This window comes from Pyrenophora tritici-repentis, chromosome 1, assembly GCF_003171515.1.
Source record: "Pyrenophora tritici-repentis strain M4 chromosome 1, whole genome shotgun sequence".
NCBI lineage: Eukaryota > Fungi > Ascomycota > Dothideomycetes > Pleosporales > Pleosporaceae > Pyrenophora > Pyrenophora tritici-repentis.
Window position 1 is genome coordinate 5,203,686 of NC_089390.1, and position 13,034 is coordinate 5,216,719.

General features: G+C 49.5%; 9 protein-coding genes across 9 annotated transcripts; 2 read left to right on the top strand and 7 right to left on the bottom strand.

The window, feature by feature from the left end:
- Positions 1-457: 457 nt before the first annotated feature.
- On the top strand, positions 458-1,697 carry PtrM4_020350 (DltE, Short-chain dehydrogenase; the record flags this gene model as incomplete). The annotated part of the gene is made up of 3 exons (XM_001931891.2): positions 458-997; positions 1,049-1,134; positions 1,184-1,697. The coding sequence occupies 3 exons, from the start codon at positions 458-460 to the stop codon at positions 1,695-1,697; spliced, it is 1,140 nt and encodes a 379-aa protein (XP_001931926.2).
- Positions 1,698-1,859: 162 nt separating this feature from the next.
- PtrM4_020360 (uncharacterized protein) lies at positions 1,860-2,006 on the bottom strand (the record flags this gene model as incomplete). The annotated part of the gene is made up of 1 exon (XM_066103397.1): positions 1,860-2,006. The coding sequence occupies one exon, from the start codon at positions 2,004-2,006 to the stop codon at positions 1,860-1,862; it is 147 nt and encodes a 48-aa protein (XP_065965599.1).
- Positions 2,007-2,459: 453 nt separating this feature from the next.
- On the top strand, positions 2,460-3,110 carry PtrM4_020370 (60S ribosomal protein eL6; the record flags this gene model as incomplete). The annotated part of the gene is made up of 2 exons (XM_001931892.2): positions 2,460-2,519; positions 2,625-3,110. The coding sequence occupies 2 exons, from the start codon at positions 2,460-2,462 to the stop codon at positions 3,108-3,110; spliced, it is 546 nt and encodes a 181-aa protein (XP_001931927.2).
- A 469-nt stretch (positions 3,111-3,579) lies between these two features.
- PtrM4_020380 (Amelogenin multi-domain protein) lies at positions 3,580-5,493 on the bottom strand (the record flags this gene model as incomplete). The annotated part of the gene is made up of 1 exon (XM_001931893.2): positions 3,580-5,493. The coding sequence occupies one exon, from the start codon at positions 5,491-5,493 to the stop codon at positions 3,580-3,582; it is 1,914 nt and encodes a 637-aa protein (XP_001931928.2).
- An 806-nt stretch (positions 5,494-6,299) lies between these two features.
- PtrM4_020390 (uncharacterized protein) lies at positions 6,300-7,243 on the bottom strand (the record flags this gene model as incomplete). The annotated part of the gene is made up of 2 exons (XM_001931894.2): positions 6,300-6,417; positions 6,471-7,243. 2 exons carry the CDS (start codon positions 7,241-7,243, stop codon positions 6,300-6,302), a joined length of 891 nt encoding a protein of 296 aa, XP_001931929.2.
- A 478-nt stretch (positions 7,244-7,721) lies between these two features.
- PtrM4_020400 (uncharacterized protein) lies at positions 7,722-8,701 on the bottom strand (the record flags this gene model as incomplete). The annotated part of the gene is made up of 2 exons (XM_066103398.1): positions 7,722-8,551; positions 8,602-8,701. The coding sequence occupies 2 exons, from the start codon at positions 8,699-8,701 to the stop codon at positions 7,722-7,724; spliced, it is 930 nt and encodes a 309-aa protein (XP_065965600.1).
- A 987-nt stretch (positions 8,702-9,688) lies between these two features.
- Positions 9,689-10,450, bottom strand: PtrM4_020410 (uncharacterized protein; the record flags this gene model as incomplete). Its single annotated transcript, XM_001931895.1, has 1 exon — positions 9,689-10,450. The coding sequence occupies one exon, from the start codon at positions 10,448-10,450 to the stop codon at positions 9,689-9,691; it is 762 nt and encodes a 253-aa protein (XP_001931930.1).
- A 959-nt stretch (positions 10,451-11,409) lies between these two features.
- Positions 11,410-12,359, bottom strand: PtrM4_020420 (uncharacterized protein; the record flags this gene model as incomplete). The annotated part of the gene is made up of 4 exons (XM_001931896.2): positions 11,410-11,870; positions 11,927-11,994; positions 12,043-12,244; positions 12,296-12,359. The coding sequence occupies 4 exons, from the start codon at positions 12,357-12,359 to the stop codon at positions 11,410-11,412; spliced, it is 795 nt and encodes a 264-aa protein (XP_001931931.2).
- Positions 12,360-12,489: 130 nt separating this feature from the next.
- PtrM4_020430 (uncharacterized protein) lies at positions 12,490-12,835 on the bottom strand (the record flags this gene model as incomplete). Its single annotated transcript, XM_066103399.1, has 2 exons — positions 12,490-12,630; positions 12,686-12,835. The coding sequence occupies 2 exons, from the start codon at positions 12,833-12,835 to the stop codon at positions 12,490-12,492; spliced, it is 291 nt and encodes a 96-aa protein (XP_065965601.1).
- Positions 12,836-13,034: the final 199 nt, after the last annotated feature.

Consider the following 13,034-nt stretch of genomic DNA (forward strand, 5'->3'; position numbering starts at 1 on the left):
CAGCATCCTTTCCGTTCAGTCGGGCAGCAGGAGGCTGAGGAAATGGCCGAAGACATGGCTTTCATCACACTATGCCAAGATAGCAGTCGATTTGGATATATGCACAACATCCAAAGAAAGAGTCTGGACACTAAAAGTGTCTGAGTACGTGTTGGTTGGAAGAGGGCATGCTTACTAAGACTCGCGCGAGGCTTGAAACTTTCCGAGGTTCCTGGTCGAAGCAACTTTGACGAGCAGCGCAGAGACCTGAGGCGGGCATGAAACATAACACCCTTCAGCACCAGCGACAGTGCAATAAGAACACCATGGCCCCATGTTGCATTTTAGTAGATTTCTTCTTCACACATTTTTCACTTTTTGCTCCCGGATAGCATTGTTGTTGCTGTAATAGCTAAACGTAGTTTCCGATTCGCGTCTAAGCCTCAAATACGCGCCAATACGCGCCCCGCCATCCGCAATGGTCCACCACGCTTCCTATGTCGACCTGTCCGCTATGTCTCCCCCAGTGAAGGAAGTGTCCGTACAGCTACCAAAGAGGTTCGATCGTCCCGATGAGCCATGGCACCGTTACCTCAACGTCGACGTCATATGGTACGTCCTCGGATACACCATATTTCACCCATTTGTATCATGGGTCGTGGTGTTGTGCCTCCGCGCGCAGTACACGCCGTATGAGAACCCAGAAATGCGCATTGCCATGGCCTGGGCTATGCTCATGACAGTCACTGGTCTCTTCGGCCTCATCAGCGACCGGATCGCGTGGGGAGCGCATCGCGAGGTAGACCTGGAGGACGAAGTCATTGTAGTAACAGGCGGAGCTGAAGGCCTAGGCGCACTACTGGCAGAGACATATGGCATGCGAAGCGCAAACATTGCTGTTCTGGATACAAAGAAGGTGGACGATGAAGTAGCAGAGAACACTGGAGTGCTGTACTACCAGTGTGATGTGAGCGACCCGAAGCAAGTGGAGGCGGTTGCAGCAGAGATCTGTGAAGATGTGAGTAGTGTCAGGGCACAGGAAGTAAACGCCATGCTAATACACCAACAGCTTGGGACTCCGACGATTCTCATCAACAATGCCGGCATAATGCACACCAAGTCGATCCTCGATTCGACTGCTGAAGAAGTGGAGCGGTATGTATACATTCATGGTTATTCTGACTTCCTCTGACACAATCAACAGCACCTTCCGAGTAAACACGCTGGCCCACTTCAACACCCTACGCACATTCGTCCCGTACATGCTGAAAGAAGGGCGTGGCACCATTGTCACTGTTTCCTCCGTACTAGGCCACCTCGGTGCAGCCAACCTATCCGCATACACAGCCTCCAAGGCCGCGCTTCTTGCGCTACACCAGTCTCTGCGTGCCGAGCTTGCACAGAACCCTGACGCGAAGGAGATCAAGACAATTCTAGTTCAGCCAGGTCAGATGGGTACAAAGATGTTTGCGGGCCTGAAAACTCCAAGCAACTTCTTTGCGCCTGTCGTCACACCTGCTGAGATTGGCAAGGATATCATAAGACTGATTGAGAGAGGCGAGAGCGGTGAAGTCTGTCTACCCCTCTACTCGAAATATATTCAGATACTTGGGGTATTGCCTGTCGGTGTTCAGCATCTTGTCAGGAAATGGAGCGGCATGGATAGGGCGATGGCTACAATGACCCCAGCTCAGCAAGTGACAAAGGAGAAGAGATGATTGAGCTACTGAGTGGCTTGTAATATTATAATCTTGTACAGATAACGACTGGCTCAAGAGTTTGTACAATAATGCGATTACTATTAATAACTCTCGGTGCTTGTGTCTGCTAATGCTCTCCACTTTCCCTTTACTAAGTATAGCCACGAGATGGTGAAACGCTCAAGGAGCCGGCTGGTGAGTAGTTTGCTCAGAAGGAGTGGGGGCGGGGATATGCGTGTCAGAATTTGCCTGGGGAGGCTGTGGGGCAGGAGTTTGACCCTGAGCCGCAGATGGAGCAGCCGAAATCTTTACTTGGCTTGGCTTCATGACGAGAGGGGCCTTTTGTGAAGAATCAGTTAGTGGGGAATTGTATCTTGGGACATCTGAGATGCTCTGATACACAAGGCGAGTTGGAGTTGAAAGCCCGTCTTCAGGAGATGATGCTTCAGATACAATACTTCAGCGGAATATCGGACTAAACAGAAGAAAGAAGCGAACGCCTAAAGCGGTATGTTCATACTTTTTCTATACGACATGGGCACCATGCAAGTCTTCTTTGGCGCAGTTGGATGCATGTGAACGATGGTTTGCAGGGACCACTAGCGTCATAGGGCTGATATTAGCGAGCGACCGCACATGAACATCTTGAAATCACGACGGCGACATCACCAACACCACAAAACAAATTGTGAGCACCTACAACTTGGTAAGGCTGTAGCTGTTATATATGCGACACATAATAATTGATTCCCAGACTCATAACTCGACATGTCTACCACAATGGGCGACCAGAAGGCTTCCAAGTACTACCCTGCTGAGGAGGAGGCTATTGTGAAGAAGGTACGGGTAATTTTCGTGTCAATTTCAAGTATTGGGGAAGGAGATGCATAAAGAGGCGGCCAGTGTGGTTGTGGTTGAGGAAGGAACTAACATGACATTTCGCAGGCCCGCAAGACCGCGCACCCCACCAAATACCGCGAGTCTCTCACCCCAGGCACCGTCCTCATCCTCCTTTCCGGTCGTTTCCGCGGCAAGCGCGTTGTGTTGCTGCGTCAGCTCGAACAAGGCGTTCTTCTCATCACCGGCCCCTTCAAGTCCAACGGTGTGCCACTCCGCCGCGTCAACCACCGCTACGTCATCGCTACTTCCACCGTTGTCGATATCGCAGGTCTGGATGAGGAGGTCATTTCGCGCGTGAGCAAGGACGAGTACTGGGCTCGTGAGAAGAAGGAGGGAAAGGGCGAGGATGAGTTCTTCAAGGACGGCGAGACACCCACAAAGAAGGAGACGGATCCCCAGCGGATAGAAGACCAGAAGAAGGTGGACAAGGCGCTCATGGCAAACATCAAGAGGACGCCTGAGCTCGAGTCATACCTCGGCTCCAGCTTCAGTCTGCGTAGCAACGAGAGGCCGCACGAGATGGTCTTTTAAGTGCTGGGAAAGATTGACGACCAAGTCCGGCCATCTTCTCGTTTGGACACTACGGCTCCAACGAGGATGAGCATGCGGATGCTATGAGTTGCACGGTACGATTTCATATGTAGATGAGATACCCATGATCAAAATGTATGACCAATTCTCTACTGATCTTGGTTGGTGCTACAGGTGCTATCTCCTTCCCCATGCCGATACCCGTTTTCACCAACTACAGTCCTGCCCATTCAATGTCTTGGAATTCAGCTTTGCTTATTTCGTATCGTGATACTCCATGGCTCCAATACGGGACTGGGCGTCTTGCACACCAAGACTATGTGTCTGGATCGAAACCATCTCCTTCTCTAAAGTACCAGTCAGAATTGTCACGGCGCCAACCGTCACGGCGCCAGCTATCGTGCTTACACGGTGTGCCGCAATTACATGGAGGTGGGCTGGTAAAGTATTAGTACTCGAATAATATCAACTATTGAAAAAGGCAGACTTGCAGTTCGTTCCTCGGTTTGTTCAAAATGTCGGCCATAGCTGCTGCCTGGTCATGCTCGCGCTTGTCCTTGAAGATCGCCTCCCACTTTTCTTTCGTGTCTGTCTTGACAGCGCCGGTAAGTGCGACCTTCAACTTTCCTTGCTTGCACTTGTCGATTAGGAAGGGATAGGCGAATGTGCATATCCAATCAACCACCGTACGCTGACAGTCGCCCTTTAGATCAAGGCTATAATGCCTGTCATACAGATCAAGTCTATCATCCGTGTTATGCATGAGATTGTACAAGGCGCTACCACTGTATCCATCAGAGGGCGTGCGGAAGCGAAGATGCAGATCGTGCAGATTCTCCAACGCCTGCAGACGCGGGCCAAGGGACGATGAGGCCGTGATATGCAGGCGATTCGTCCCCACGGTAACCCCAAAGAAACCGAAATACCCATAGTTTGTAAAGTTCAGCTCAATTTTGCCAAGGTACTTGTACGGCTCTGCAGCACCCGGCGGTGCATTGATTGCACTCTCAAAGAGGCCTCGATTGAAGAAGCAGCTACGCATGAGCATCCATGCTGTGTGAATTACTTCACCACGTATCGTCTTATTGAGAGCAAGCATTGATACCTGCGGTTCGTACACAGAAGGCCGATCTTCTGGTACATGTCGATCGAACTTGTCCATACGGCTCATGACTTCCCAGATATCGGTCCCGAACTTGAACAAGGAAGGTTGATAACCCAAACCTAGGGTAATTTGAGGTATCCTTGACGAACCCAAGGGGTAGAGTTCACCACCCAGAGCATACTCATAAATCTTCGTACGAAGCTCGCTAGGCAAAGTCTCAAAGCGGTGGGAACTACCCACATACTTCCACCACTTGAAATGCGTGCTATACCCCGGCCAACCAACCAAGTCCGGCCGCAGCTTCAAACGCGACTGCTTTGGAAGACGAATGCCAAAACAATAGCAGGCACGCAGCCACTCCCCAAGAACGACCCACTTCTGCTTCTTAGTCTCAAAGACATGAATAGTGTCGGCGTTCGGCGGCGATCCATGAGGCAAAATGGTAACCCAAAGCATATCCTTCTTCTCACCATACTTCTCCTTGGACTCAAAGTAATACGCCTTGACGTCGAACAGATTGCGTCCCGGCGGCCAAAGCGGAGGCGCGTCGTTTACAGGGTTCACCTCGAGCTTGATAGTGAAGAAGCTGATATCCTTCTTCCGCAGCGCGATCACCTCGTCGTAAATGGCGCCTAGCACGACGTCGTTGTGGTGGAAGCCTTTGTTAAACTTGTAGGTTGTTTCCATGGTGAAGCGGCCGACTTGGCCGTCTTGGGGGATCTTCAGCATAGAGAGGTCGTCTGTAATGTTCTCTTCGCACGCGTTGGGGAGGACGAGCATGCATTTTCTGGGACGGGCCTGGAGGTTGCCGGAGGGAGGGTCGAAAATGGCGAGGCGGCTGAGGAGGAAGTTGGGGGCTGTGGGGTTGAGCTTTGAGAGCTTGGTAGGGGTGAAAGCCGGGGCTTTGGCGTTAAAGGTATGTGTGGCCTTTTCCGGTTCATGGACTTCGGTGGTGTGGCGGTAGACGGGTGCTTGGACATCGTTGAAGGCGAGGTAGGGGCCAGAGATATCGTAGTAGCTGAGAGTTTGATGCTTCTCAGGCTCAAAATATTGCCCCATCAGTAGTGAATCATCCATCCAGAAATCCATTTGATGTTGGTCGTATGTGTAAGCATCGTGGTCCACAGGCGGTTCTTGGACACAATATCCCACATACCCTTCCGGCTCAACAACTGGCAGTCGCGCCGCAGGGTAGAATTCCCTCGCGCCAGATTCAGATCCATACACCTCGTAGTCGCTATGCTTGAAAGGCTCCGCAGCGGGGTTGAGACCACCCATTCTGGCGACGAGTTGAGAGGGGAAGTGGTTGATGAGAAAGAGTTGCGCAGAGCAAAAATATTTACATATACTAGTAAGGCGGTTGCTGCACCCCTTGGAGTAACGTGATTTGTGCGTTTCTGTGGCAAAGTGCGTGGTCCGTGCGTGGCGCGGTGGTGCGGTCGGAGTGAATGAGCAAGTGAATGCAGGATCGGGGGACTAGATGCGCCACTTTGGGTAAGCTAGGTTTCCGCAGTTGGAGTTGCGATGGTATTGGGTTTGAGATGTTGTGATAGAAGTGACTTGAGAGTTCTTTGTGTGTGCAGAACAGATACGGAGATTTGTGGACGTCGTGGGTGAATTTAGAAGATATTGCTCGTGGACGTCAGTGCACGACGATAAGTCTAGTCGTTTGTAGAGTAAACTCGACACTGGTACCATGGTTCAGTCGACCCGAGGCACCACCCCCAAAACTACCGCATCCAAAAATTCTTTACATGATTACATCGACGCAGCAGATTTGCGATCGATGACAACCACTAGCCTGTAGAGTGACCATAACGAGAGAAACACACTCATTCGATCATGGAGAACATTCTAACGAGTGTCGCGACTTAGAACGCTACTTAATTTTGCGGCAATCGCAGGAATATGCTAGTCAATTCTATTCGATTTTTTGTTCGGCCCATACCCGTGTATTCAATGTCCTAAAAGATTATGATGGCTTAGTCGTAGCATGTTAGAAACCCGAAGAATACATCTCTTCTGTCAACGGCGATTAGCCGACCGAATATTTCGATGACTGATCACCAATGTATTGTGCTCCTCTAAATTCTCCTATTCAACTCAGATAAGCATACAGACCACTGATCAAGCTCATCGTAAAACCCGTCCTCAACAGTATCCTGAAATACCCATGGAGCTCCGCACAAGCAAGAGGGCGGCCTATAAAATTTGTTAGTGGTACAAAGCAGTTGATGTTTGGATTGAAAACTTACAGAGAAGACTTTGGTGCATTAAAGATCGCTGCCTCTGCAGCGCGATGATCGAAGAAAGGGTCCGCTCGCCTTTTATACAGCGCAAGACATTGGTCCCACGCGGCCTTGGTATCCTTCTTGACAGCCCCACCGAGAGTCACGTTTGGTAAGTCTTTGAAGTAGGACCAGGCAAACGTCATGACCCAGTCCACCAAGATACTCTGGCAGATAGGAGTGTTGTTGTTGTGAGGATCGTACTTGCAACATCCTCTGGAATCGCGGAATCGTAGTTGAAGACTTTTTAGGGTGGGAAGCATATTGAACACTTCCCCGAAAGACCAATCGCTTTCTATGTAGAAGTCTGGACCAGTGAGGACGCCGAGGAAACCGAACCATTCGTCCATGATAAAGTCGAGTACAAGGTAATTTAGCCAGTTGTATGCGGGCTTGATGTCTGTCAAGAGGACCATGTAAAGATGGGATGTTGAGGTGAGGTGTTTTGGCGTGTTCTCCCAACATACTTGCATTGCTTGGTGATGGGTGAGCTTGTTGACAAGAAGAAGCGCAAGAATCGGGTTACGAGTCAAGCAATAGCCCAGATGGAAGTGAACCATAGAGATCTGGCCTAGCAGAGCGCTATTAGATATCTTGCTGAACAAATAGATAAGAGGACCTAGAACGAACTCGAAGAAAAGCAGACGTATCTCAATCGAAAGATCCACGAGTCTGAAATGTTCGTCGTTGAGCCCCTGCCGCTCAGGTGCCGTTTCTTCATTCAGAGCTTCAGCAGACATCTTGTTTGCTATCGGAATCAAATCGTGTGGCTGAGTAGAGAGGTCCATAGAGTTGGGTATCAGCGCTATCCAAGACGAGAGTGTAACACTGTACGAGAAATTAGTATACAAGTCCTAGGCCTACGAGGTAGGACAAAATGTCAAAAGTCCGATGCCTTATAACGAACTGAAGGTTCACTAAACCAGTTACCAAGGTTGACAAGGATAGTACTTTGATTGATTAGAGAAGAAGGAATCTACTAAAGCGACCACAAGTGAAGAGAGAATGCTTATATAGCCCGTGAAAACTCCAATAGCGCCTCATTTATCGGTTTCTTTACCATAAAATGCCCAAGGAAGAAAGGGGGGTGTATAAATATGAGCACACGGAATTTCGACTCGACCGTGGTTCGTACTCATAATTTTGTGGGGCCGAACTGACTGCCACTACGAGAAAATCTGAGATATGACCGGCTCTTATCAACCCAGTCCTTCTCATTTACAGGATTAAGAAGACCATCCCAAGTGAACAAGCCGCGAGTGACCCATGGCGGTTGAGCATACTTGCTGCGCTGATGACGTGAGACCCGCAGCACTGTCTCTTTTTGAATATGACGTTGTTGGCTACTGCCGCCACCTCAAAGACAGATCCATTAAAGTCACCATAGTTGTAATAGTCGACGAGGATCCATTTTGGCGGGCGGTTCCACATGCGCCTGCAAGTTTGAACATTGAGCCCAAGACTCATGTAGCCGGAAACTGCATTGATTTGGTCGAAAAGTGTGTGTGCTGGTATCAAAATGTGGTACCCAAACAAGTTGAGTGGAATATTCAAGTTATGGTTCATGGTGTACATGCGCTCGCCGGATATCTCCTTTACTTGATCTGGAGGTCGTTGCTGTGTACACGGGAACGCGGAATCTTTGGGTGAGAATGTTGTTTGCCATTGGTAGTTGAACTCGCTGAGCAACCACGGAACTTGCTCTTGATCTGCACCATAGTCGAGCATTACTACCACACGTTTGTTTCTTATAATCATCTCTGCCAGGGTGGGCCAGTCGGACAAGTTCATAGTGATCGAATGCGGTGTCCACAGATACTCCATCATCCCAGAATCTTGGAAGGGCGCTATGTAGTCCGTTGCTGGTATCCTCGTACCATCGCCGTTGTTGCCCATGATAATGCCAATGACTTCGAAAGGGTTGCGGTCTAACCAGCCCTTCACGGTCGCGAGGTATGATTCGAGGGTACCTACATCGAGAATATTGCACCAGGTGTGGCATAGGTGTATCTCAGCAGAAGAGTTGGATTTGTGGGTCTCGAACTGCACTATCAGTCAACGTCAGTCGGTCTACTATAGGACTCCGCAAGAAACTTACATCCTCGAATTCCATCGTTCAGCTGATTAAGCACTGGATACATCTGATTGCTGGCTGTGTTGTGTAGTCTCACAAAGGGACTATTGTGGGCAGCGACCATGGATACGTTGGAAAACTTGCGCTCGCAGAATTCGACATAACCATTGCAAGGCCGAATGTTGGTTGGCCGAAGATGATGGGATTTGTTTGCTGAAGCTATACTGTTGGAGGGTTCGGTCGGAGGCCCCAGTCCCACTAGGACTGTTACCTCCGGCGTCGTGGTTGAGGTGGTGGCAGTAGTATTTTGCCTTCCGGAAATAGCTGATGCCAACAAGGTGATACCGGATAATCCGGTAAAGGCATAGCTAGGGTGGGTAATAGATGAAGTACCAGGAATCTTGCTCAAAGATGTTATGAGGCTAGGAGAAGGTGTACTGAATGTGGAGGATGACTGGGCGGCGGATGCACATGTCGTAAGCAGGGTCAAGGGTCGGAGGAATAGTTTGAAAGTAATCATTTTGCAGTGGAATATGAAAGAAAGAAAACGCTATACGACTAGCAGCAATTAGCATAGGACCAGTATTGATCTCTGGTTTCTGGAGGATGGGGCTGGAGGCATCCCGTGATGCTGTGTTGGCTCATTTTTAGCTGACAGGCTTTGGAAGGCACCATGCCGGCATTCGGCATTCGGCATCCGACATCTTGTGTTGTTTCCTTGGGTAAACAGCGTTGTCTCTAGATTCTGCGTAGGGAAGGCTAGATACGACCATCGCGTGGATCAGCCTGTTCTGGGTATCGCTTTCTGTGCACTCCTTCCCCTTCCTTAGTGTTGCCCAAAACTAAACAATAACTGCAACATCTCCAGAAGATTAAGCTTCTAAGATCCCAAACAATCACTGCCATCACACTACTAAGGTAAGACTAGAAGGTATAGGAATGACTTGGAAATTCTTAGGTTTCATCGAATTTTAGCATGCGCAAGTTGATGAAAGTGGCCGTGAAAATTTGATAGAACTTTTGAACTTTTATCCCTGTACAGAGTGCTAAAATTATCTCAATTCATACCAACGGTATGTAAACTCTGACTTTTGTACATGAGTTTTCGGGTTCAAGGAAAGGTAAACGCAGAGCGCGCTTCCTGGTCCTCAGAGCCCATTTCATTCGCCTTCTCTACCCTTTCTTCAGGCACAAGACCAAGCGCTTGTATCCATCTCTCCGCAACCCTGGTCGCATGATACCATCTCACCTTCTTCCACCCGTCTTGTCTAAACCTGCTGAGCAAAATATGGCCCACGGTGTGAATCTCCTTCATTGCCTTCACATGCATCTCTATGCTTATACTCCCAGATATGACGTATTCGTTCCTCCTCCGTCCGTGCAGTGATGGCATCATCTTCAAAGCTGAACGAAGGCGATGCTTGTGGTTGCTGAAGATATCCCGGTCGCATGGAGAGTAAAGGTAGCCGGTTGAAAGAGCGAAGATGCCCCAGCCAAAAAGTTCCTGGGGCAATGGACCGTGGGCTAGGATATCTTCGAGAACTGCGATTGTGGTTTCCCAGAGGCTGTTGAAGAAGTGCAGATCGTCTTTGGCGGCGCCGTCGGGTTGTGCGCTATTGATGGCAGTCTCGGCCGCATCGAGGGAGAGAAATATCTCTGTGTCGGATGGCTCTACGGTACTTGAACGCGACCGGGGAGCGGATGCGCGGCGGAAAACAGTGGTATTGCGTATTGTGGTATAGGTTCCATATGTCCCAACTAGTGCTCGGGCATGCTTCCACAGATGCAAGAAGCGCGCAATGTTGGCCATATGAGACGCCTCGCGAAGCACATCGCTGTTTCCTGGCAGTGTGACAAGTTCGGGGTTTGGCATGTGGCAGCGCTGGCTTTGGGTTGTGATTGATAGTTGAGAATGACTGGCAATCCCGAGAAATGTATAATCGCGGCGTTCAAAGGGTGCGCACCTGGTCTCGGAATTGCGACAGTCGGTCCCTTGTCACAATCCTGACTTCTGGAGGTAGCTGCGGCAAACGAGTGAGAGAAAGCGCAGAGTGGAACCAAGTGGAACCGTATGTTTTTACTGCAGTATAGCAAACGGTCAGGTTGAATGGGGGCCAAATTTGTCAGTGGCGTGCAAGTGACGCAACGCCGACTCTTTCACTTGTACACAGTGAAAGAAGTGATGGTGAATCGCACACATATGCAACCGTACCAGCACTTCTTTCGCGGGCTTTAATATCGACTTCATAGGTCGCGTCGTATGTTGAAGGCGTATTGAACAATAGAGGATGAGCTGATGGTGTGTCGTAGAAGATGGACGTCGGAGTCCGCGATCGCGAAGTTTGTGCGTCCTTGTAATAGTTTGAAATCGTTTGAGTGCATAGTTCTGGATGGGTGGCCCTTTATTATAGTCGAAACACTAGATCCTCAAATAAATAAGATTTTGGGTGACACTATGGTTCTTGTCACATGATCGAATAATCATGGACCCTACCGGGTGCCTACCCCGTCAGACTTTGTCAGTGACACATACTTCAACCGTTTACGTAGCGCTTAGCTTTTCGCACTTGGAAATAAGCTTCACTTTCGGGACTGTAATAGTGTGATGTAATCGGGTAGTGTTCCGACTCTGGTAACCATGGTACAGCGACCCAACGAGCCACCCAAAACTGTCGCACCTAACCCACTTTGAACGGTTAAAGCGATAGCGGAACTTTGCCACCCGTACAACTTTGTGAACCAGCGCTTCTCGGATGTGTAAGAGGATTAGAAAGTTCGTAACGGGAACGTAGAGAGACCTGAGTGCATGTTATATCCTTTAGCCCGGTATGTTCATCTGCTTGAACTGAATATGCTCTCCATAGTGAAGCTGTGTCTCAAGCTATCTCGTAGATGAAGCTTGGGTGGACCTTCAGGTGGAAACTGAACCTCCACAGCCGGAATAGGCTTATGTTCTGGTAGCTGTAGGTCTGCCACAACGATATTTGGCGGAGGCGAGCAGTTCTCAATGTCTACGTCATGACGTTCTTGGCTTTTGATAGATGTCACGTCGCCCAACTCCGTAGGTATCAGATAAGACGGGCTCAAGCTGCGTCGATGTTCGCGACGACGTCTGCGCCGGCCATTGCTAACGGAGGGATAGTAGGTGCGATTGATCACTTCTGGCGTTGGGTTCGAAAGGCCTAGGCACGTCCGTATGTGGCGCACCAAAGGCCGAAGAGTGGCTATGCTGCCTGCTGCAATACCGATTCCAGGCTCGACAGTACTCCAGATGGCGACATCAGTGGTAGCGTCTGGATCACCGGGTTAGCAATGTTAGGGGGTACTCGCTGAACGCTAGAGTTCGTACAGAGAAAGTCGGGGCCGTCCACTAGACTGTGTATGTATCCCATTCGAATGACCGTACCTGTGCTTCCACTGATGGCTGTGAGTTAACAATCCTTCCACTTTGGTCACAAAACATACATTGCGGCAAATGCAAGGATACCTGCAACCAGAAACTTCGTTTTCTTCCTCAAGTCCATCTTCCAAACAATGAAGCAGGGAAGTAGACCGAACGCCCAATCCGCAATTGCATTGACGACAGAGAGAGAATAACTGATGCCTAAGGTTGGGCCATGTCCCAGGCACTTGCTGGAAGCAGGGTGCTTGTTCCAGAATTCAGAGACTGTGCATCATTAGCCAGTGTAGCATATCAAAATCCCTTCTTAGAGCTTACTCGGTGTACACTGAAACATAACCAAGAAGAAGTAAATGAGGCCACATAGTACGGTGCCTGCCATTAGCAGTTGTGTAAATCGAATATGCCATGGCTCGATTGCGAATCGCAGGTAAAAATACCCGATAGCAAACTTCAGGAAGCAGCTAGTCACGACGTAGAAGAGTTCGCAAAGATACCAGAACTACACGAAGTCAGCTACCTATTTCTAAACGCCAGAATGTACTAACCAGTAATGCTGTTTTTGCGTCGCTATCGCTGAGATGCCAGCGATGCCTGCCCGTACCGTGGATGGCGGCAACGATTTGGCAGGGTAGATATATCGTGAATGCTAGCTATGACAGTTGATCAGCATAGTCCACTGTATATACGCTTGAAGTGGGTACTCACCAGTGTCGCAACCATGTATGAGTCATCCTTACCCCATGCTTTCATCAAGATGGCGCGAACGTAGATACGTAGGCCCACGGTCAACCAAGTGAGAATGAAAAAGATAGTGGCTACAGCAAAGACTTCGGAGCTTCGATCTGCTTTGTTCATGTTTCATTCGCTTCTGGAAATTTCGTCATTCTGCGGGCGTTGTACCCCGTCTCATAGTTCATGGGAGCGGTCCGTTGGATGTTTGTGTGTGCGGAATGGTAGACGCCTGCAGAGGGTGCAAAACATCTGGCCTTTGATTTAGGGGCCTTTGGTGATCTTCAATTCGGATCCTTCCCGGAGAAGATCAGAAGCGCCGTCA